Source organism: Festucalex cinctus, chromosome 3 (genome assembly GCF_051991245.1).
Source record: "Festucalex cinctus isolate MCC-2025b chromosome 3, RoL_Fcin_1.0, whole genome shotgun sequence".
NCBI classification, from domain to species: Eukaryota; Metazoa; Chordata; class Actinopteri; order Syngnathiformes; family Syngnathidae; genus Festucalex; species Festucalex cinctus.
Window position 1 is genome coordinate 3824141 of NC_135413.1, and position 25286 is coordinate 3849426.

The following is a 25286-nucleotide window of genomic DNA, read 5'->3' on the forward strand; positions in this document are numbered from 1 at the left end:
CTGAGGTCAACTTCCTCCTTGTGCTGCTCGCGTCTGAGTTCAAGGTCCTCCTTGTGCAACTGCATTTCTTCTAAGAACGTTGCACTCGTGGACTCCCCCTTCTTTTCATCAAATATGTGCAGGTATTCCAAAAATAGGTGGTCTCGGTCCCGTGTCCGCTAACCTATAGGGATGTAAATGTACAATGAGTGACAGTAAATACTTTTGATGAGCTTCCAGTTACATGACTTTGAACTTATTGGAACTTGACAAAGGGGCAGGAAACTCTGTTCGAGTGGCGCAGTTTCTGCTTGTGGACGGACCATCCTCGCTTGTACCTTCCTAACGCATCGACTTAAACCAGGGGTGGCGAGATCCGGTCCTCGAGGGCTGCAGTCCTGCTGGTTTTGGATATTTCCCTTCTTCAACACAGCTGATTCATGATCAGCTCATCAGCAAGCTCTGCAGAAACCTGATAACGAGCCTGTTAATTGGAATCAGCTGCACTTCGAGTAGGGAAATCTGCAAAACCTGCAGGACACCGGCCCTCGAGGACCGCAGTTTGCCACCCCTGACTTAAACGGTTTCAACAGATTCGTGCTATGAGTAAGAGTACAGTACAATGATTTAGGTAGGGGTAAAACACGGCACTCACGTTAATGTACTTTAATTTTTCATAGTTACAGAACAGAATATGCCACACTACATTGCCAAATATGGCGGCATGCACTTGAAGCTTTTTTAGGCAATACACACTAGTAAAATTGCAGGAATGTAACTTTTTTTTTTCCCCCTTTCTCAATGCACCATTATGAGTGAAATGAAAATTGTATATGTGAGTATGAGGATTTATTATTGTGTATGCCTATGAATTTCATGTACATACGTTAATGACAAATGCACGCATGTGTTAAGGTGCAATTGTTTACACAAGCAGGATTACACATTTTCTTTTAGTACATTCCAGTAAAAGAAAATGTGTAGTAAATTAATACATTCCAGTAATGTACTTTTTTTTTTTTTTTTTTAATGAAATGAGTCAGTAGATATAAAGAATGGGTAGGACTAGACAAGTTTTTAACTTCTTTCTACTCCTTTGAACATGTAAACTATTATGAATGATTGCAATAAGTTTCTTCTTTCTTTTAAAATGTTAACTGCTACTCATTTGTTTATAATGTCCAATAAACAAACTGTGACGACTCGATTGAGTCGATAAAGAACAGATCCCAAAAAGGCAGGCTCGGAGGAGGAAAACAACCTCGATTTATTCTCTTGGAAAAACCGAAATCACAAAGCTTGCGCGCAGGCAAGACAACGAAATTTTCAGCGGTGCCCCTGCACACAGGCGAGGGACACGGCAGTAACAAAGGACACTTGCAAAAGGCAAGGAGGAATTGGAAAACACAAAACTCCCGCAAAAGGCAGGGAACACGAATGTAACAAAAAGCGCTTGCAACTGCAAGGAAAACTAACATAACCAAAATCGCTTGCAAACGGCAAGGAGAACTAACGTAACAAAAAACACTTGCTAACAGCAAGGACAAGAAAAACATAACTCACTTGCACCCGGCAAGGACGACACGAAATGTACACGGAATCAATCAACACGAGTATATCAAACAAAAGGCGACGCGGAAACACACACGTGAATACAAGTAAACTAAAGACGACGGCAGATTCAAAAAACTTTTACCAACAGGGAAACGCGGAGAACACTTGGACACGGAGGTGAGCAAATAATAATCCGACAGCGTGCAGTGCTGCTCGGAGTCCTTTTAAAGTCTTGATTGCCAACTTGATGCAGGTGTGGGGCTGGGAAACGCCCCCCTCGTAATTGGCACTGAAAACACACACACAAGAGCACAACAGGGCTGAGAACCGAACCATGACAGTACCCCCCCCTTAACGGACGCCCCTTGGCGGACCACCTGGTTTATTTGGGTGTGCAGTATGGAAGGTCTCGAGCAATGACGGGTCCAGGATCCAGGAGCGGGGGATCCACTGGCGCTCTTCGGGTCCATAGCCCTCCCAGTCGACCAGATACTGGAAGCCCCGGCCCCTGGGCCTCGAGTCCAAGATTTCTTTGACCGTGTAGACGGGATCTCCATCGACCAACCGGGGAGGAGGCGGAGCTGGTTCAGGAGGATGCAGAGGGCTGGGGGTCTCTGGCTTGAGGAGGGAGACGTGGAACACCGGATGCACCTTGAGTGAGGGCGGTAGTCTGAGCTTCACTGTAACAGGATTAATGATTGAGAGAATCTCGAAAGGTCCAATGTAACGCGGACCCAACTTCTTGGAGCACCCAGCAAGGTGCATGTCCCGGGAAGAGAGCCAGACTTTGTCTCCTGGCTGGTAGGAGGGTTCCGGACGCCGCCGGCGATCCGCGATCTCTTTGTTGCGGACCGCCGTGCGGGACAACGCCGCTCGGGTTTCCCGCCATACCTTGTGGGCCCGCCGAAGATGATGCTGGACCGTGGGCAGTTCAATGGAACCTTCCTGTGACGGGAACAGGGGTGGCTGATAGCCATAAGCCGCCATAAAAGGTGAGCGTCCAGTCGCTGATGACGGCAGGGTGTTGGTGGCGTACTCGATCCAAGAGAGGTGAGAAGACCAGGATTCAGGATTGTGTAGACAAACACATCGGAGGGCTGCTTCGAGGTCCTGGTTGGCCCTCTCTGTTTGGCCGTTTGTTTGGGGGTGATATCCAGAAGACAAGCTGGCGGTGGCCCCCAGCAGCTTGCAAAACTTTCTCCAGACCTGGGAGATGAATTGCGGCCCACGGTCTGATACCAAGTCCATCGGAATGCCGTGGAGCCGAAACACGTGACGGATGAGGAGCTGTGCTGTCTCCCAGGATGACGGTAGCTTGGCGAGGGCGACAAAGTGAGACAGCTTAGAGAACCGGTCTACCACGGTCATAATCACTGTGTTTCCTCTCGACCTAGGGAGGCCTGTGATGAAGTCCAGGGAGATGTGGGACCATGGCCGCGACGGGATGGGTAGCGGCCGTAGTAGACCCACCGGAGGCTGGTGGGAGGATTTGCCGCATGCACAAGCGGTACAGGCCTTGACGAATTCGACAATGTCCTTCTTCATTTCTGGCCACCAGAAACGCTGGCTGACGAGGGCAAGAGTCCTGTTAATTCCCGGATGACATGCCACTCGTGAGCTGTGACCCCACTGCAGGACCTCCGCCCGCAACGGGACAGGAACAAATAGTTTCTCGGCCGGGCATTCCCCAGGAATAGTGATTCCCTCCAGAGCATCCAGGACTCTTTTTTCGATCTCCCAACGCAGCGCACCCATAAAGCAATGTTCTGGCAGGACCGGTTCTGTCCCGACCTCGGGAGTTGCAGCATCATGCATTCGGGACAGAGCGTCGGACTTCTGGTTCCGGGAACCCGGGCGATAGTTCACGACAAAGTTGAATCGTGTAAACAGCAAGGCCCAGCGTGCCTGCCGTGAGTTGAGTCTCTTGGCGGCCCGGAGGTACGCCAGGTTTTTGTGATCCGTCAGAACCTCAAAGGGCTCCTTGGCGCCCTCCAGCCAGTGTCGCCATTCCTGTAGCGCCAGGACAATTGCCAACAGCTCCCGGTTCCCGACGTCGTAGTTGGCCTCAGCGGGGCTCAGTCGCCTGGAGAAGAAGGCACAGGGGTGGAGCTTCCCGTCTTCTGGCGACCGCTGGGACAGGACCGCCCCCACTCCTGAATCCGACGCGTCAACCTCGACCACAAAAGCAACATCGGTATTAGGGTGGACCAGTACAGGTGGGTTGACAAACAACTGTTTTAAATCATGGAACGCCTCTTCGGCACTAGGTGTCCACCTAAACGGGACTTTACTCGAAGTCAGCTTGGTAAGTGGGGCTGCCCGTAAACTATAATTCCTAATAAAACGCCGATAGAAATTGGCGAAGCCCAAAAAACGTTGCAGCTGTTTCCGTGTCTTGGGGCTCGGCCAATCGACCACGGCCTGGGTCTTGACCGGATCCGCTCGAAGTTGCCCTCCCTCAATGATAAAGCCCAGGAACTGAACCGACTTAGAGTGGAATTCACACTTCTCCGCCTTAACGTAGAGCCGGTTCTCAAGAAGGCGCTGGAGAACCAAGCGGACATGTTGCCGGTGTTCGTGCACATCGCGTGAGAAAATTAAGATGTCGTCCAAATAGACAAAACAAAAAATGTTCAGCATGTCCCTAAGGACATCATTAATCAGACATTGGAACACCGCTGGGGCATTAGTCAAACCGAATGGCATTACGCAATACTCAAAATGCCCGAGTGGGGTCTTGAAGGCGGTCTTCCACTCATCCCCCTCCCGTATCCTCACCAGATGGTAGGCACTACGCAGGTCGAGCTTTGTAAAAATTCTAGCGGACTGTAACGGGGCAAATGCTGAGTCTAACAGGGGAAGCGGATATTTATTTTTTATGGTAATGTCGTTCAAGCCTCGATAATCTACGCACGGACGGAGAGTTTTATCCTTTTTCTCGATAAAGAAAAACCCCGCACCTACGGGTGATTTTGACGGTCGGATCTGACCGGTTGCTAGTGAAGACGAAATATATTCCCGTAAGGCGTCCTGTTCCGGCTGGGACACCTGATAAAGGCGTGAACCCGGCAATGGCGCATTTGGGATCAACTCTATCGCACAATCATAAGGCCTATGGGGCGGCAATGCTTGCGCGCGATCTTTGCTAAAAACCTTACTTAGGTCATGGTATTCCTCGGGGACATGATCAAGACAAACGGGTTCTGGAGCAAGGCTAACTGGTACTGTGGTAGCCCCTCCTGCCGACTTCAAACAATGAGCATGGCAGAAGGGACTCCAGTTCTCTAGGGCCGGCTTCTCCCAATCAATATCGGGATTATGAGTCTTTAACCACGGCAGGCCCAACACTAGAGGAGCAGAACGGGATGGCATAATGAAAAAGCTCCTTCTCTCAACATGGTTCCCCGAAAGCTTCAAAGTAAGTGGTCCGGTAACATGTCGGACCTGCGCCAATAACCGCCCATCGAGGTCGAAAACCTCCTTAACCTTCTCTAATGGTTCCACCGGACTCCCTAACGCCTCGACCACACACGGGTCGACGAAGCAATCATCGGCCCCCGAATCTATGAGTGCCTTAATTTTAAGATTCATACCGCCATCGGACAACTCCCCTGTCAATTCTAACCGTTGAACATCACAGCTAGTCCTACTCGCAAGGCTAGGTTCGGTTCCCCCCGGCAAGTGCTTACCCTGGTTCGAGTCAATTCCAGACTCCTGGGTCTCCTTGGCCCGACCCCCCAGTCGGGTGGTTGGTCGCGTCCGACGTGGTGGTTTCGCCGGGCAGGAAGCCACCCGATGCCCTGGTTGACCGCAGTAGAGACAGGCTCCCGTGAGCCATCGACGGCGACGCTCCTCGGGATGCAGACGTCCACCTCCGACCTGCATGAGCCCCCCTGTGTCAGCTGGGGCGCCCGGGAGGGAACGTGTTTCTGCGTCGTCGACGAGGCTGAGTCCAGTCATGCGGTGGTTGACGGATGGCCCATGCCGCTCACAGACACGCTCTCGGTGCCGTTCACGTAAGCGGTTGTCCAACCGAATGGTGAGTTCTATAAGTCCCTCGAGAGAGTTCGTATCGTCACGGACCGCCAACTCATCTTTAAGTACAGTGTTCAATCCACGACGGAAAATGCTTCGTAAAGCACAGTCATCAAATCCGCTTTCCGCGGCCAGAATTCGAAACGCGATCGAGTAGTCCGCGACTGATCTTTCTCCTTGCACTAAGTCTAACAACCGACCTCCGGCCTCCTTCCCCCTGACTGGATGGTCGAACACACGTTGAAATTCTGAAACAAAAGTCGGGAAGGAGGACCGGAGGTCTGGTCGTGAGTTGCTCACCACCATCGCCCAGGTAGCGGCTTGACCAGACAGGAGGCTCATAATGAAAGCAATCTTAGATTGATCACGAGCGTAGGTGTACGGTTGCTGATCGAAAATAAGCGAACATTGATGCAAGAACTGACCGCAACCACCCGGCTGTCCGTCATAGCGCGACGGATGGGGCAAAACGGGTTCCCTAGGAGCTGCTGGGGGTGCCAACGTGGCTGAGTCTGTTCGCGGAAGTTCCGAGTTGAGCACTCCGCGGGAACCGAGCTGCTCGAGCCTCGCGAACATCTCCTCGCACCGGTGAGCAAGCCTGCCTACCACCTCTTGGAGTCCCACCAAGGTGGTCTCAGTTTGCCCAACCCGTTGCCCCTGGCTGGCCAACGCCCGTCTCACCTTCTCCGAGTCTGCGGGATCCATGGTCGGATTATTCTGTGACGACTCGATTGAGTCGATAAAGAACAGATCCCAAAAAGGCAGGCTCGGAGGAGGAAAACAACCTCGATTTATTCTCTTGGAAAAACCGAAATCACAAAGCTTGCGCGCAGGCAAGACAACGAAATTTTCAGCGGTGCCCCTGCACACAGGCGAGGGACACGGCAGTAACAAAGGACACTTGCAAAAGGCAAGGAGGAATTGGAAAACACAAAACTCCCGCAAAAGGCAGGGAACACGAATGTAACAAAAAGCGCTTGCAACTGCAAGGAAAACTAACATAACCAAAATCGCTTGCAAACGGCAAGGAGAACTAACGTAACAAAAAACACTTGCTAACAGCAAGGACAAGAAAAACATAACTCACTTGCACCCGGCAAGGACGACACGAAATGTACACGGAATCAATCAACACGAGTATATCAAACAAAAGGCGACGCGGAAACACACACGTGAATACAAGTAAACTAAAGACGACGGCAGATTCAAAAAACTTTTACCAACAGGGAAACGCGGAGAACACTTGGACACGGAGGTGAGCAAATAATAATCCGACAGCGTGCAGTGCTGCTCGGAGTCCTTTTAAAGTCTTGATTGCCAACTTGATGCAGGTGTGGGGCTGGGAAACGCCCCCCTCGTAATTGGCACTGAAAACACACACACAAGAGCACAACAGGGCTGAGAACCGAACCATGACACAAACAAACACACTGCCTTATTCAACGAAGCAAAATTAATTGTGAGTGGGGTGTTGCTTTAAAAGTTTTAAATGAAGCTTTTGAAGTTATATAAAATGAAATGAAACATACCAGGACTGTTCAGGGAGGCATCATAACGTAAAGGAGAGCACAGAGAAGGTCCAGCTGTAAGTCACAGTACATAACATTATTTTTCAGTTTCCCTAGAACTGTTTATGAGTTGTTGTTTTTTTTGTTTTTTTATGAGTTGTTAGGTGATGAGGCTAACAAGTTAAAACGTTTTTGTTACGTTGAATGCAGAGCTTTGTATTAAGGAAAAAAAAAAAACAAAAAAAAACGAAGTGGTTGTTTTGCTTTTAACAGTGAATAGTATGGCTAGCTTCCACACGTCCTTTTCACGAAGCTTTTCAATTTCGTCACTGAAAGCAGGGCTATTTCGGCGTTAGCTGCCTACAATACTTTTCGTTTACTAGGTTAATTGATTTAGGAATGATTTCACATTACATGGGCTCGGAGTTGCCCTGGATGCGTGACTTTGCCAAGCTTAAGCTAACATGCTACGCTAACAGTTTAATGCTAGCGCGGTGTAAAAGCCACGTTGCGACCAAGCATCGACCTAAATAAATTTATATACAAAGATGTGCATGAGGCAATTCTGTCTTACCTTCGTGTGTTAGCAAGGCTGTTGGCAATGAATCCTCGCACACTGCCGTGTCCTTGCACATTGCTTCCAGCATGGTGATTGCAGAGTCCTCCTTTGTACTATTGGTGGTACAACCCATCCGGTGGCCGAGAATGTCGTCCAGTCTTTCATACATTTATTAATTTTGCGGTCATTTCCACTGTGGTTGTTGTGGTCCTTGAGTTTCCTTTAGTCCTGTTGGAGTTTCTTTAGTTTTTCCCTCACCTGCTTTTGTGTGTGTAATGTTAACTCTGCTAGCTTCGCGGTTATTATCGTTTCTTGTTGGACTTTCGAAGTGCCGTTGGGTCTCCTCGTCCCATGTTTGCTCAGGAGAGCCTGTACTTCCTCGTCCGTCCACCTCTCGGTTTTTTTAATCCTTCCATTGCCGAAATGTTTGAAGAAAAAGTCGTAGCGCCCGATAGAGTAAAGTAAAGAAGAAATGGCGGCTTTACCGCGGGAAAAAAAAAATCATCTAACCAAAACGACACACCTCCTCACCCAGTCAACCAATCATAACACACTAGACAACACGCCCCCACCTTGTGTAGTTCAGGGTACACCCAAATACCCTCCTCAGGCCTAGGAACTTAGGTAGTACCGTTTCGACCCCCCCAGACCCGGAACTGGTTTTGTGTGTGAACGCAAACTTTGGACAAACTCCCCCGGAACATAGGGAAGTTCCTTCATAAGTTCCTGCGGTGTGAAAGCGCCTATTGTTTGCCATGCTCTCTTTCATCAACTTCCCAGTGAAAATCACAAAGCAATCAGGCTAAGAAACCAAATTTAAGTGATACAGCACTTGCATGTAGCACAAAAGATTTCACTACCTTCACCACTATTTGTGGTGTTGTATTTTATCAGAGTAGATTTATAGATAGATAAAATGTGACGATTTATAATCAGAATTACTCATTCAAGGTTTTTTCTTTTAGTACACTCACTCACACAAACACGCACGCATGCAAACATGTCTCCCGAGTGGGGAAGTGAACCCACGCCGCCTGCATCGAAGGCAAGCGACAATATCGCACCGTACCACCACCCTGCGCCCACTCATTCAAGTTAGAAAAGTGACCATACCTGTGTATTTCCCCTGGATGGCTGTCAGCTCCTCGCGTATCTTAAAGTTGCACTAACTCCACGAATAAAAATAAGCACCTGTGCTGTGGCCTGCGCGTCCGTGCTCTCATCCAGTGCAAATGAAAAAAGGTGATTTTTGTTGTCTTGTCCTGCAGCTGGCCATATTGTGGCGGGATAGTTGCATTCAGAGCTGGGTACTTAAGTCTCACGTCGGTTCCCGTAGTTGAGACATCCGGCTTTCGTCGAGTGCTTCCGCATGTTCAGCGAATGATTTGACTCGAAAAGTACCCGGAATGAGACAAAAATGAGAGAGACTGTCTGTACTCATCCCGATCGACGGAGAGAAACGTGCTTCCTTCAGTGCTCAGTACGTGTATTTATTTGAGGCTATGGAGTTAGAATCATGCCAAAACCCCGTGAACACAAAAAACGTGTTCTACGCACTCAAACCTGTGATCGACGCACACAAAACGTGTTCTACACACACAAAGAAGCAAAAAATGTTTTCCATACGTAAAAAGCAATTCTACAACTACAGATAAAAGTCACGTGACTTTTGGCAGTGATATTCTGCCGACCAGTTCTACGTGCCGAAAACCCAAGATCTACACGCGCAAATCCAGTAAACTTTACAGCAGGGGGCGCGGTTGAATCAGTGCCGTATAGAGAGAGAGTTTGGCCAACTCGTTTAAGAACTACTACGCTGTGATTGGTCAACTGCTGGTCACGTGACATATGGTCGCAGCGTTACCAGACTGCTGCGATTACGTAATGTAGTGCAATTGGCGTTTCCAGAGCCATGGGTGTTTCTATTGTTGTTATCACTTACATTATGCCGTGTTGCTCAGCATGGCGTTTTTCACAATCACCACGGCCAGGCAGTGGCGTTATGATGCAGGATTAGATTTCGGGTTAAATAAAGTAAATGTCACGCCGCCACCGGCGTGACGGCCATGCTTTTATTTTCATAGTCATGTTTCCTGTTTTACTTTGATATTTTGAGTCTCCTCTCACCCCAGGTCACTTTCCCTTCCTGCCGCTCCATAATTACCGGTCCCCGCCCTTGATTATCACCACCTGCCACCAATCACCTACAGCAATAAAAGCCACCTGCATTCTCCCCTCCGTTGCCGAAGTGTCACAGTCAGTGCATGGAAGCGTCCCACAGTCCTCGAGTCCTTGTTCCTGTTACCTTGTTGTTTTGCCTTGTTTTTGTGCCTTATCCTCCACAGCGGAGCGCCCTTAGTTACCCCTTGTGCCTTGAGCCTTGTTTCCTCCCTTGCGGAGCGCCTTTTGTTGTCCCCTGTACCTTTTGCCTGTTTTTTCCTCCCCAGTGGAGCGTTTTTAGTTCTCCACTTTTTGATTCCCCTTTCTCCTCTCAAGTTGAGAGTAGACAGCTGTTGGCCGGAAATAAACCTATTGCCTTTGTGGCCTACCTTTATCCTGCGTCTGAGTCCTACCTCTCCTCGTCGTGTCAGTACACTTCGGCCAGCATGGACCCAGCAGGAAAGGTCGAGGCTGCGCTGCAGGGCCTTGAGGTCCGGCTTGCCAACCAGGAAAAGGTTCAGCAAGCCGTGATTTCGCAGCTGGAGGAGCTGTCGAGCCAGGTCCACGAACTGGTGAGCCAAACGCGGCGTCGAGCTCCAACCCCCACCGGACAGCTACCCCTCCCCGAACTCTCCGTCCCAACCACGTCATTCACCGGGGTAGGATTGAGACTGGCCTCCCCAGAACGATACTCCGGTGAACCTGGACAATGTCAGACTTTTCTCACGGAGTGTGACATCCATTTTGAACACTCACCACAGGCATTTTCCACAGCTCGGTCCCGGGTAGCCTTCATGGTGTCCCACCTGACTGGACGAGCCAAGACCTGGGCAACCGCGGAATGGGCCAGGGGCTCCTTGGTCTGCCAAACTGTACAGGATTTTCAAGCCGCCTTGCGCCAGGTCTTTGATCCCGACAACAATGACCGAGAGAAGGCACGAGCATTGAGCCGGCTCCAACAAGGCAAGGAACCCGTCAACGATTACGCAATCCGCTTTCGCACCTTGGCCACAAACAGTGGCTGGAACTCCACAGCATTACAGGACCACTTTCTGAAAGGACTCTCACCCGCCATCCAAGAACTCCTAATACCCGTGGACCTTCCTACCGACTTGGATGCTCTGATCTCCCTAGCGATTCGTGCTGATCATCGCCGACGGGAGTTGACCAAGTCCAGCGGGCACCATAGAAGGGTGGAACCAACCCCCTTGTCATCGCCAATGGAAATCGAAATGCCACAGCTCATCTTGCCTCCCCGACCAGCGCTAAGGGAAGTGCAGAACGTCGAGGAGGAACCCATGCAGCTTGGTCGGGCCCAGTTAACCACCGAGGAGCGACAGCGTCGCCGCCAAGAAGGCCGCTGCTTCTACTGTGGTGAACTTGGTCATCTGGTTGGAACTTGCACCGTGAAGAGAGGTTCACCGGTGAATTTCCCGTCACCCCGACCTGCCAAGACCCAAAAGATCACGCAAGCCCAGATCAGCCACCATGATATAACCATAGACCTGCCAGCCCTCATCGACTCCGGTTCCGACGAGAGCCTCATGGACTGGGGCCTCGTAAAGCGAGTACGAGCCACCACCAAACCCCTTACCCGGACCATTCAGGCTAGAGCTCTGAATGGCAAGGAACTCTTTTGTATCACTCACATCACCGAACCCCTGAAGGTTCAAATTGGACAACACATCGAGAATCTCCGTTTCCACGTAATCCAAGCTTCGTCACCCACTTTGGTTCTGGGACACCCTTGGCTACGTCTACACAACCCCAGAATCGACTGGAACTCCGGAAACGTACTGGAATGGGGAAAAGACTGTTTGGATCACGTCTTGGACCAATTAGCTACCAGTGCATCCTCAGCCGCAGTCAACCAGGTGACTCTTGAGCCTTTCGATCCTGAACCTCGCCAGTCACTGCCTCAAGACCCCGAGTCTCGCCGGGCGCATCTCCAAGACCCTGAGCCACGCCAAGTCTCTGCATCAAGTCACGCCAAGTCTCTGCATCAAGTCACGCCAAGTCTCTGCATCACGCCGACCAAGCCAAAGCCGACCAAGCCAAAGCCGACCAAGCCAAAGCCGACCAAGCCAAAGCCGTCCACGCCAAAGCCGTCCATGCCAAGCCTGCCACGCCTCGTCAAGTCTGCCAAGCCTGCCACGCCAAGTCTGCCAAGCCTGCCACGCCTCGTCAAATCTGCTAAGCCTGCCACGCCAAGTCTGCCACGCCTCGCCAAGTCTGCCAAGTCTGCCAGGCCTACCAAGTCAAAACGATCCACGGGATTCCCTTGGTACTTTCCGAACCTGATCCTGCGCTAAGAAAAGGTCTTCGGAACGGTCCCGACGGGACTCTCGTCTGGCGTCATGGACGCCCTCCTGAACTGCCTTTTTGTCTGGGACGGATGGGTGGGTCGTGTTTCCCACCTCCGTGCCCCCTTCCGCCCACCCTTGTTTTTGGACTCCTTGTTGAAAGGCCGTCAAGAGCCGGGCCATTGAGGGGGGGGTACTGTCACGCCGCCACCGGCGGAGTAGATTTATAGATAGATAAAATGTGACGATTTATAATCAGAATTACTCATTCAAGGTTTTTTCTTTTAGTACACTCACTCACACAAACACGCACGCATGCAAACATGTCTCCCGAGTGGGGAAGTGAACCCACGCCGCCTGCATCGAAGGCAAGCGACAATATCGCACCGTACCACCACCCTGCGCCCACTCATTCAAGTTAGAAAAGTGACCATACCTGTGTATTTCCCCTGGATGGCTGTCAGCTCCTCGCGTATCTCAAAGTTGCACTAACTCCACGAATAAAAATAAGCACCTGTGCTGTGGCCTGCGCGTCCGTGCTCTCATCCAGTGCAAATGAAAAAAGGTGATTTTTGTTGTCTTGTCCTGCAGCTGGCCATATTGTGGCGGGATAGTTGCATTCAGAGCTGGGTACTTAAGTCTCACGTCGGTTCCCGTAGTTGAGACATCCGGCTTTCGTCGAGTGCTTCCGCATGTTCAGCGAATGATTTGACTCGAAAAGTACCCGGAATGAGACAAAAATGAGAGAGACTGTCTGTACTCATCCCGATCGACGGAGAGAAACGTGCTTCCTTCAGTGCTCAGTACGTGTATTTATTTGAGGCTATGGAGTTAGAATCATGCCAAAACCCCGTGAACACAAAAAACGTGTTCTACGCACACAAACCTGTGATCGACGCACACAAAACGTGTTCTACACACACAAAGAAGCAAAAAATGTTTTCCATACGTAAAAAGCAATTCTACAACTACAGATAAAAGTCACGTGACTTTTGGCAGTGATATTCTGCCGACCAGTTCTACGTGCCGAAAACCCAAGATCTACACGCGCAAATCCAGTAAACTTTACAGCAGGGGGCGCGGTTGAATCAGTGCCGTATAGAGAGAGAGTTTGGCCAACTCGTTTAAGGACTACTACGCTGTGATTGGTCAACTGCTGGTCACGTGACATATGGTCGCAGCGTTACCAGACTGCTGCGATTACGTAATGTAGTGCAATTGGCGTTTCCAGAGCCATGGGTGTTTCTATTGTTGTTATCACTTACATTATGCCGTGTTGCTCAGCATGGCGTTGTTCACAATCACCACGGCCAGGCAGTGGCGTTATGATGCAGGATTAGATTTCGGGTTAAATAAAGTAAATGTCACGCCGCCACCGGCGTGACGGCCATGCTTTTATTTTCATAGTCATGTTTCCTGTTTTACTTTGATATTTTGAGTCTCCTCTCACCCCAGGTCACTTTCCCTTCCTGCCGCTCCATAATTACCGGTCCCCGCCCTTGATTATCACCACCTGCCACCAATCACCTACAGCAATAAAAGCCACCTGCATTCTCCCCTCCGTTGCCGAAGTGTCACAGTCAGTGCATGGAAGCGTCCCACAGTCCTCGAGTCCTTGTTCCTGTTACCTTGTTGTTTTGCCTTGTTTTTGTGCCTTATCCTCCACAGCGGAGCGCCCTTAGTTACCCCTTGTGCCTTGAGCCTTGTTTCCTCCCTTGCGGAGCGCCTTTTGTTGTCCCCTGTACCTTTTGCCTGTTTTTTCCTCCCCAGTGGAGCGTTTTTAGTTCTCCACTTTTTTATTCCCCTTTCTCCTCTCAAGTTGAGAGTAGACAGCTGTTGGCCGGAAATAAACCTATTGCCTTTGTGGCCTACCTTTATCCTGCGTCTGAGTCCTACCTCTCCTCGTCGTGTCAGTAAATCAAATACCACGATTTGATGTAGGTGGGACTGCACACTGCAGCTACCTCATCAAATGAGTGATGTGCCATGTTACTTTTTTTTTTTTTTACTTTAGATTAATGAAGTGTTTGTGATTGTGAACGCCTATTGCAATACATTACGTATTCGCAGCAGCCTGTGTACGTAGATGATGTTTTTTGTGTTTACAGGGTTTTGGCATGATTCTAACTCCATACGAGGCTCGCGTCATTGCCTGTGTCCAAATTCAGAAGGCTGGGTCCTCCGGTATTGTTCAAGGGGCCGGGCCAAATGTGAAGGTGGGCCGTAGTTTGGGGACGCCTGCCTTAAAGAAAGTGTGACCATACCTTAAACAAAAGTGCTACTTTACACTTTAGTTGCAATTCTGTAACACACTTGCTCCTTTTTGTAAAATACTTGCTCCTGCACACTACACACTATTTCATACATAAGCCACTTTGTTCAAAAATGAAATCTCAGGGCACCAATGGGAAAACACATCTATTCAAAATATAACATACATATAACAAACACTTACTCACAAAATTGAACACCAATCAGTGCGCTACAAAAAGACTCAGTTAAGCCATTTTGAGAACTTTGCAAGCATGGACCCTATAGATATATTCAGAAAGCTAGAGGAGTACCTGTGTGGTGGGATGGAGCGGTTCTCAAGATATTGTTGTCAGTGGTGTATTGGTCCCTTGAGAAGTTGTACTCTCAACTTTCACCAGTAATTAAAAAAATAAAATAAAAAATATAGTAGCCCAGAAACACGTCCTCTTTTATTAACTGTGACATGTAAGAATTAAAAATCCGTCATTTGTACTTGCTCACGGTAACACTTTATAATAACTACCCGTTATAACTTGTTAATAGACCATTAGTAAACTGTTAATTCATGAGTTATTAATGACTTATTAAATGTTTGTTAACTGTTTGTTAAGGTTTTAAAATGATGTCTATAAATAGTAAAAAAATTATTTTTAAACTGTTAGTTATTGAGCTCTAAATGACTTGTTAACTGTATAGTAATTATTCATAACTATATTTTATAAATTAGTAATACATCGTTAACAAGCTATTAGAAAATTACTTACTAATGACTTTATAAGTATTACTTCATAGTTTGTATAGGTTATTGGGACGTTATTATAAAGTTGCCACTATTCCTCATTTATTACGTGTTAGTAAATGTGGAGTAGTTGCAACTTTAGAATAACGTCCCAATAACATAAATAGAGTAATAACTAATATTTAAGTAGTAGATTAACTCACTTCTTTACAGCAGTTGTTAATAGTTTGTTAACCATCTACTAATACTATACCAGTGAAACTTTGTAGAGGAGCACATGAGTGGAAAAAGTTCAATGGTACGGAAAATTGATATTTAGGCATGGTAAGGCATAGTAATTTTATATTTTAAATTTCACCTTCAAATTCTGTACTTTCAACTTGTTCCACCTGTTTGTTGTTTGACAAAGTTTCATAGTTATTAGTAGATGGTTAACATCTACTATGTAAAGAATTAGCTAATATATAAGTTAAATATTAGTAAGTAGCTAATTTATACTATTGGGATATTATCGTAAAGTTGCAACTGTTCCTCATTTAATAACAGTTAATAAATGAGGAATAGCTACCACTTTAGAATAACGTCCTAATAACAGATATAAACTATTAACTGATACTTAACAAGTCATTATTAAGTAATTTACTAATAGTTTGTTAACTTAGTCTTACTAATTTATAATATATAGTTACAAATGATTAATATACAGTTAACAAGTCATTTATAACTCAATAACTAACAGTTTAATAATGACATATTAACTGTTTATAGTCATAAGTATAAATCCTTAACAAACAGTTAACAAACATTTAATAAGTCATTAACAACTCATTAATTAACAATCAACTAATGATCTATGAACTACTTATAACGGATAGTTATTATAAAGTGTTACCGCTTCGGTAAAACTTAAGTAGAGCATGTCGTTAGTGTGTAACCGGCAGCATTCACCCCGGGAATCGAACCCACGACGCAATGAAGTATCCCATGTTTGGGTGCAAATCAGTTTACCTGAACTAAATTTCTGGGTCACCATTGCGGAGCATTTGAATGATTGTTTTCCACGACATGACCTGCCCTACTCTGCCTCGAATTGGTTCATCAGTCCTCATGCCAAAAATTAGCCAATCTAATCAGTGTAGGCAGGGAGTACCAGCCAATTAGAGGCAGAGAAGGTTAGGCCGTGGCTGAACGATGTGCATCAGGAGGATTTAGAAGTGAGTATACTCAATGCTGACTGAAAAGGAAGTGGGTATACTCCGTATACCCTCGACGACACCACTGGTTGTTGTGTCCGTTGAATAAAGCCATCCACAATATGCATTTTTTGTTATCTTGGACATGGACAGAGCTGCCCGGACTCATGAATGTATTTACATTGACGAGGCTGTATCCAACCTCAGCAAAAACAGATGACGGAGACCAAATATAATTGGCCAAGGGGCGATTGTGCATATCCCAGTGCAGCGTGGGGGAAGTATCACATTGTATACCGCCATAAGTTTTCAAGGGCTACTGCACCATCATGCCAAACCGGGTCCCTTCAATGCACAACACAAAATCACATTTCTAGATGGACTTCATGATGCAGTAACTTGTACAGGATAGACCAGAGCAGCCAGGTTTGTTGTTGTCAAGGATAATGTTAGTTTCCAACAGCTCAGCAACCATGATCAATATGAGGTTGTGTACTTGACCCCTTACTCACCATTTCGAAATCCTATACAGTAGAATACTTTTATTTCTGCTTGGAGATGGCATGTATATGACCACCAACCACGTGCCCGTCCTCATGCCTCATTTGCAGGCAATGGAACGGGCCTGTGGAGACATTGAGGTAAGGTCAATCCAGGGATGGATTCGGAACACAAGGGGCATATTCCCTCCGATGTTTAGCTCGAGAGGACATTGTCTGTGATGTTGATGAGATCCTGTGGCCAGACCCCAACAGACGTCAGGCTCGTTTAGCCCACTTGCACACAGTCATGTTTTTCTGTATTTAAACTTACAGTAGTGCAAGTTTGTTTCAATTTTCCTTTAACTTGAATTCACTCCACTGGAAAAGACACGACTGTAAAGAAATGACTTTGTATTGAGTAGAGTATTTTAGCTTTTGGTTTTGTGAAAAAGCGCATTCTGTGGAAGTTAATTTAAAAAAAGTGAAAACAGAAGACTGCTATATTTTATATAAAGTAGACTAGTGTGGTGCTGCTGATCTGAGAGTATTCATATGATTCAAGTGAGTATCATTTGTCATCAGAATGACATTTTGACAAAGGATTGTTAGGTTTTGATAGCAGAGTTTCAATTTGACATAGATGTGATTGGTTTATTTCCCTGTATTGTGTCCTATTTGTCATGTCTGGGGGTCACGCCAGGGTTAAGTTAGAGTTCTTGACCTGTTAAGTTGGGTTCACGGCCGTGAGGTCAAGTGTATGTTTTGTACTGATGTAACCATCGTATAATCATCATCTGGTTTCAACTAGTTTTAGGCATGTGATGTTGATTCTTAATCCTTTAAGGTGATGTCTGGACCTATGTGATGTAGATCGATTCACTGTCTGTAGGTGCAGTCTGAGAAACGTGTTCATTGCTGGATTATTAAACACTGTCCTGTGTGCTGCGTTCTTTGTGAATAAATAGAGAAAATCTTATTTGTGTCTGCGCCTTTGGGATCCAAACCTCTCAACACACGACATTATTTGCTTGTGTGTAGAGTTTTGACACAGTCAGCCAAATTTTGCAAAACGTGTTCAAGCAATGGGCAAAAACTGTAATTGATGTAACTGGTGCTGCGGATAGATAGATGGACTAGATTTCTAAAAAGTCTAGATGGACCAGGTCATGAGCTGAAAAGAAACATGTCATTTTAATGTACAAAAATAAATATGTATTTTTTTTTTTTACTTTATAACCAAGGAATTCTCAGTTTTTATCTTTTTTTTTTATACAAGTTATTTATGAATGCAACTGAAATAATTAAATTCATGTGTCATTTGTTTTATTTTTTTCAGAATAATTCCAATATATACAATGGCGTATTAGTGCCACGTAGAAATCTCTCTCTCTCTCTCTCTCTCTCTCTCTCTATATATATATATATATATATATATATATATATATATATATATATAATTTTTTAAATTAATCAACCAATCTTTAGAAATTCAGCTAAAGTGATGCACTAAATATTACGGTTAATGTAATGTTTGGTCGGCCTAATGGAAGAACTATATAAGATTAGGTAATTACCGTACTCATGTTTTCAAAATTGAATTCAACATTGCTTCCTGTGCAGTTACCTGATCAGTGGGACCCGCACGGAAGCCCCCAGGCCAACCTGTCAGGTCCCGTCCTGCCTCCAGGCACGCCCTTCCCCAACCAGCCCCAACATCGCACATCCGTGCCAGACTCCACTGAAGGCTTCGACCTGAACAAGCCGGATCCCTATGACCTTTACGAAAAGTCCAGGGCTATCTACGAGAGCCGACGTGAGTTTGTTTGTGTCAAAAGTACTCGTGGTATTAGTACTTGGTCTCTGTGACTTAAACTTAGACTTAGACAGACTTAGACTTGACTTTATTGATCCCTTTGGGCTGGGTCGGCTCGCCACTGGGAAATTTACATATCCAGCAGCAATAAGAACAGATAAAATAAAAAATAATTCAATCAATCAATAAATAAGGTTATTATCAAGAGATTGAATTAATAATAATAATAATAATAATAATAATAATAATAATAATAAAATAAAAGAAAAAATAAAAATTCAATCAATCAATAGATAAGGTTATTACGCCAGAGATTGAATTAATAATGATAATAATATAATAATAAAAATAAAATAAAAAATAAAAATTCGGTGTAATAACCTTATATATTGATTGATTTTCAATAAATGAGGTTATTACACCGGAGATTGAATTAAATAAATTAAAGTAAAGTGCCATATTTGTGAAGTGAATTGAGTACTCATACTGGAATCAATCTAGAAAAAAAATGGTATTGAATATCCCTACACAGTAAATTTCAAAGACCACATTTTACTCTAAAAAAGGTTATATTCTGACCCAGTCTAAACGGAGTAAACTTTACACTTGGAAGAGAGCAAAATACTTAAAAAAAAAAAAAAAAAAAAAAAAAAAAAATTGCTCAAGGGTTGAGGAACAATCCCACAACCTTCAATATAGTAGACAGGTAGTCAATAGCAATTGCGTGTTTTAAATAAAATTTAAGAATCACTTTTAGAACAGCTGCAGTTACATTTTGTGTCAGGACAACTGTAATTTACACAATTTCATGTTTCAGTATTTTATACGGGGATGATTTGACCTTTCATGTCCTCCAATCTTGAATGACGAAGCTGGCAAAAAAAAAAAAAAAAAAGGAGTTTGGAACGATAACACTGACGTGTTTGCATCAGGTCCGGAATACGAAGAGGTGGAGGTGCACCTGCTGCGCGAGAAGACTGGCTTCGGCTTCCGCATCCTGGGGGGAGACGAGGCCGTGCAGGCTGTGAGTCCGGACGCCCGTGACAAGGCTCGTATGGGACGGGCTGGACCTCATGCTTGCTTAACCCTCGCACTCCGTTTTAACGTCTGCCGAACGTCACGCTTATGCTTCATGTGCACTTACTGGCCACTTATGCGCTTTCAACAAACAAGAATCATGCCAAGTGGAGACAAGTCCAGGGTGCACTCTGCCTTTTGCCCAAGCCAGCCACCCAAATTTCGTTTAATGGTAGATTATCTCAATTGCCTGACTATAAACTTTTTCATTTGAGAGCAAGAGAAATTGTGTTTAGTCCTAAAAATTGTACAAATAATTTATTTGTGCTTTTGCATATTTAGAAAAATGCTACAGTATATGAACCAATTTATTTGTAATATGGCAGTAGGGTTATTAGAGTTTTGGAATTTTTCATTTTAGTTAGTTTTTAGTAGTTTTCAGGGTGGTTCTTTTTTTATTAGTTTAGTTCTTTAGAAAATGCTTATTTTTAGTTTAGTTTGTTAGTTTCAGTATTAATATTAGTTTTTTTTTTAATGTGTATTACTTGTGCGCAATATTTAAAAAACACAATGAGAGCAATGTCATCTGAAGGTGCTTTTCTATTGGCTGCTGCTAGATGACATCACTTCTGTGTGACATACTTTCAAACGTCAATATTACGGTTTATATCAAAATAAATCTACTAAAAATCACATTTAAAATCATCCCCAAAGGCTCATGCATTAAATTAATTACCAAAGACTAAAACGAAGGATGTGTTTGCTATAATTATAGTTAGTTTTAGTTAGTTTTGTAAACATAAAATAGTTTTCGTTTTTTAAAAAGCATTTTTGTTTTTATTTTATTTCGGTAACAATATTGTTTTTTGCTGCGATTGCCTGGCAACCAGTCCAGGGTGTACCCCGCCTACTGCCCAAAGCCAGCTGAGATAGGCTCCAGCACCCCCCGCGACCCTTGTGAGGAATGAGCGGTCAAGAAAATGGATGGATGGATATTGTTTTTTGAATTTTAGTTTTTTCATTAATTTTAGTCAACTAAAATAACCTTTAATGGCACCTGTTTTTCGATACCCTCCCTTCTTACTTTGACCATCTCCAAACGTTTTTGTTTTGTTTATTTTATTTGAACTGCGTCAAATGCCACTTTTAGCATATGTTGCGGGCCACTGAAAAATGCACGGCGGGCGGCAAATGGCCCCCAGGCCGTAGTTTGGACACCACTGGACTATAGACTTTGGCTAATGAGGGCAATCGCTATAGAAAAGGGATAAATCGATGTCAGGTCAGGTGCATATACAGATTTTTGTTTGTTTTTATTTTTGTTACCGGTGCGTTATCCCCCCCCCATTTGCCTTAAAGAACCTGCATTGTGAATTCAGAGATTTGTTTCAAAATATATTTTACATATTTGAAGATAATTGCTTAAGACATGCAAAAACATCCATCCATCCATCCATTTTATTGACCGCTTATTACTCACAAGGGTCGCGGGGGTTGCTGGCTATCAGCTATCTCAGCTGGCTCTGTGCAGTAGGCAGGGGACACCCTGGACTGGTTGCCAGCCAATCGCAGGGCACACAGAGACGAACAATGCTTGCAGCACCTGGTATTCCCAGGCGGTCTCCCATCGAAGTACTAAACAGGCCCGACCCTGCTTAGCTTCCGAGATCAGACGAGATAGGGCGATGCAAAAACATAATAAACTAAATTCCGACTGAATAACCAGCGTGCAGAAGAGTGCTCCGGGTTGGTGTGGCCACTTTAGAGCAACTCGTTGCAGTGTGGAAACGTTCTGCAACAACCTCATGAGCTATATTCCAGCCACCATTGGAGTGGCTTAAACATGTACATCGTCATATGTATGCAGGGGAAAAAAAAAGATAGACATTGATTATAGCATCCTTTTTTGTGGCATTTGATTGACATCAGCACATTCAGTGGACATGCCCACAGCATTCGAGCATGATTTATCTATTTATTGAATTTGTTTTGAAGTCTAATTTTATATACTTGGTGATTTTCCTAATTATTCATAAACAAAAGTATTTTTTACTTTACAAAGACGTTTAATATATCAGGGTATTTTGTGATTTTTGCGACACAATATTATAGATCAATCCCTGGAATGTTTACCTGATAGTTTCAATCAAAATGAAGCATGTTAATGAAGTGGCTGGTATCGTCTAACCACACACACGCAAAAAATGTGCTCACTTATAGCAACATACCAAAACTGACAACATGAACGTTTCCAAAGGTGTCTGCTTCTATATCCTTCTGTTACTCACCTTCAATCTCTCTGCATCTCAGTTGCAATCTACTGATGATGATGGGATTTCTGAGAAAAAAGGCCACTAAGCTCATCGTCATATGCAAGTTTTTATTTTATTATTTATTTATTTGTGTATTTATTTATTTATTTATTTATTTATTTATTTATTTTTTATACATAGTGTACTTGTTTTCAATGTTAGAAAGTAAAACGTCATGAGAAAAAAAATGTATTCAAGTGAAACGAGCATTGTGGTTACTTTTTTCTTTTTTAGTCACGAATGCCTCCTCTGGCCTAAAGCGTAACTGCAGCCACTGTGCAAAGCTTGTGCATGGCGCCGGTCCCCCCTGCCCCTGTCAAGAAACTGTGATGTGTTTGGGGTGAACACTCCACACTGAAGTGAAGATTCAAGTGGATAGGCACACTTTTTGTTAAAAAAAAAAAAAAAAAGTCAGGGCTCTTTGTACTCATCTGGGCATTAGTGGAGTATACTTGATGTGGCTTTAACATTTAAAATGTTCAACTCCACAATACACCTTTAAGTACAAGAGACCTGAAAAATCTACTTACGTGAACGTCGTAACCTCCCACCGCTGACATTTGCTTCGTGCCTCCCATACTGAACAATGCCTTGCTAACATATGCAGCAGTCACAGTGCAATGTGCACCCCAGACTTGCTCAGCCTGTCATTTTGCCATGTTACTAATTTCGCCTTTGTCTCCAAACAGATTGTGATCGGCGCCATTATCGAGAACACCCCTGCCGAGCGTGACGGCCGACTCCGGCCGGGGGATGAGCTCATCTCGGTGGATAAAAATGTGGTTGCTGGGAAGCCTCACAAGTACGTTATCGACTTGATGCACGCCGCTGCTCGCAATGGCCAAGTCAGCTTGACTGTGAGGCGGAGGATACACATGCCTGGTAAGGCTGGGAATCCATCGATCAGTCGTTTTTACAAACAAAACGAGAAGTACAAAAACAAAACAAAAAAAGATTTGTTCCTCAATATTCGTTCCAACGACTCGTTTGCCGATTTCCGATTTTGCGCAAAAATGGAAAATGGGAAACACGGACAACGGGCATTTTGGGACTCGTGGTCGTGCACTGATCTGTATATATTACTCCCAGCACTATACTATAAGAGCGTACGAGCTGTATATGTCTACTCTGTACTAGTATTGTTCCGATACCAATACTGGTATCGGCAGAGGCGCCGATACTGCATTAAAACAGTGGTATCGGTATCGGTGAGTACTCACAAGTAACATGCCGATACCATTAATTCCAAAGCTACTATAAGACTTTGGGTGCAGCATCTTGTGTCTTGCTCGTGCACGACATTCACTGATATGTGACATGTTCACTGCATGCTGATCTAAGATATCCTATTGGCCCTTGAATGCTCTGAACCAATGGCAGGACAGCTTTTTCATTTTGAAGAAAAAAAAACTTAAGTATCGGTATGTTATCGGCATCGGCCAATACTGCAAAGCTGGGTATCGGAATCGGTATTGGGGTTCCAAAAAACGGTATCGGACCAACACTAATCTGTACATATACATATCTGCTCGCAAGAAGGGAGTGGTAAGATGGCCGTCCTGTGGCTTCAGCGTCTTGCATGGGCGTGTATGGGCTATCCAGTAATATATACAGATCAGTGAGTGTGCACTACGAATTGCAAATATGGATGATGATCATAACAATAATAATAATAATGCATTATATTTATAGGCGCCTTTCTAGACACTCAAGGACACCGTACAATTAAAAAAAGATTTAATTAAAAACACTTAAAAAAAAAATGGGGGGTTGGGCTAGTGGGAGTGCAAGGTGGCATTAAGTTGTGTAGGCAGTTTTAAACAAGTGTTTTAAGTTTTGATTTAAATTGTGTAAAAGAGTCTTAAGTTTCTGAATTGTGGCTTTAGTGAGTTCTACAAGCAGGGAGCACAGAGGCTGAACGCTCTGCTCCCCATGGTGGTAAGACGATCGGGGGGGGGAGAGAAAGGTGAATTGAGGAGGATGATCTAAGAGCGCGGGAAGGAATGTTTAGATATGGGGGGGGGGTTATGGATAGCCTTGAATGCTAACAGAAGGATTTTGAAATGAATGCGAGACTGAACCAGGAGCCAATGGAGCTGGTGGGGGACAGGGGTGATATTTTGGGTGGAGGGAGTTCGATTTATGATGCAGGCACCTGAATTCTGGACCAACTGGAGTTTATGGAGGTATTTGTGAGGGAGGCCGAAAAGGAGAGAATTACAGTAATCAAGACGGGCCGTAACAAGACCGTGGACCAGGATGGCGGCAGTGTGGGAGGGTGGGTGCGAAGATGGTTAATATTATGTAAGTGGAAGTATGCAGACCGGGTAATGTTGCTGATATGGGATTGGAAGGAAAGTGTACTGTCAAGGATGACTCCCAGACTTTTGACTTGGGTGGAGGGTGAAACAGTGGTGTTGTCAATGGTGAGGAAAAAGTTAGCTGTTTTTGAGAGAGTGGTCTTTGTGCCAATGAGAAGAAATTCTGTTTTGCTACTGTTAAGTTGCAGCAAGTTTAAAGTAAACCAAGTTTTTATTTCAGAGATGCAGTTCATGAGAGAGGTTGGTGGTAGAGTGAATGAAGGTTTGGTAGAAAGGTATAGTTGGGAATCATCAGCATAACAATGGAATTGGATATTAAATCGACGGAAGATATTGCCATGGGGGTGAAGGTAGATGATGAAAAGGAGGGGCCCCAGGACAGATCCTTGGGGCACACCTGAAGATGCAGATGATTTGAAAGACTTGAGTTGAATGAACTGAGTGCGGCTGGAGAGGTAGGATGAAAACCAGTAAACGGGGTGTTGGAGATTCCAGTGGAAGTGAGTCTGTTGAGGAGGAGGGTTTGACTGATTGTGTCGAATGCCGCACTCAGGTCGAGGAGGATGAGAATAGTGAGAAGTCCAGAATCAGCTGCATGAGGAGGTCATCTGTGATTTTGAAGAGGGCTGTTTCAGTGCTACGAAGTGGACGGAAACCGGATTGGAACTGTTCATACAGATGGTTGTGGGATAGGTGAGAATGGAGTTGAGCAGCAACTGATTTTTCAAGGATTTTGGATATGAAGGGGAGGAGATTATGTGCTCTTCAGCGGGGGTCAGGGAGTAACTCTGAGTCCAGAAGACATGTCCACTGTCAAAGTCGAGCCACAAGTAAGATAAAAACAAAAATAAAATCGCTTCCGGGTCACACATCTTGCGTCAAGTGAAAATATCCAACTCGATCCGTGTCTCTTTTAGTCATTGGATATTTTGTTTGGAAACATTCCATTCATTCATTTTCTTGACCGCTTAATCCTCACAAGGGTCACGGGGAGTGCTGGAGCCTATCTCAACTGGCTCTGGGCAGTAGGCGGGGGACACCCTGGACTGGTTGCCAGC

The 25286-nt window shown here is 45.2% G+C and overlaps 1 protein-coding gene and 1 long non-coding RNA gene across 13 annotated transcripts in view; one reads left to right on the forward strand and one right to left on the reverse strand.

Moving 5' to 3' along the window:
• magi2b (membrane associated guanylate kinase, WW and PDZ domain containing 2b) overlaps positions 1–25286 on the forward strand; it is a 738212-nt gene that overhangs the window by 592822 nt on the left and 120104 nt on the right. For 10 of the 12 annotated variants that reach the window (XM_077515476.1, XM_077515479.1, XM_077515481.1 and 7 more), the window contains 3 exons: positions 18386–18578; positions 19511–19626; positions 22597–22789. In XM_077515476.1, the coding sequence (XP_077371602.1) occupies positions 18386–18578; positions 19511–19626; positions 22597–22789 (502 nt within the window). The remainder of the gene's footprint in view (positions 1–18385; positions 18579–19510; positions 19627–22596; positions 22790–25286) is intronic. The other 2 variants (XM_077515478.1, XM_077515487.1) reach the window with 1 other exon arrangement.
• LOC144015459 (uncharacterized) lies at positions 119–8050 on the reverse strand. The gene is made up of 3 exons (XR_013282709.1): positions 7651–8050; positions 7098–7151; positions 119–163 (listed from the first exon to the last, which is right to left on the reverse strand). It is a non-coding gene; the product is annotated as an uncharacterized LOC144015459 (long non-coding RNA).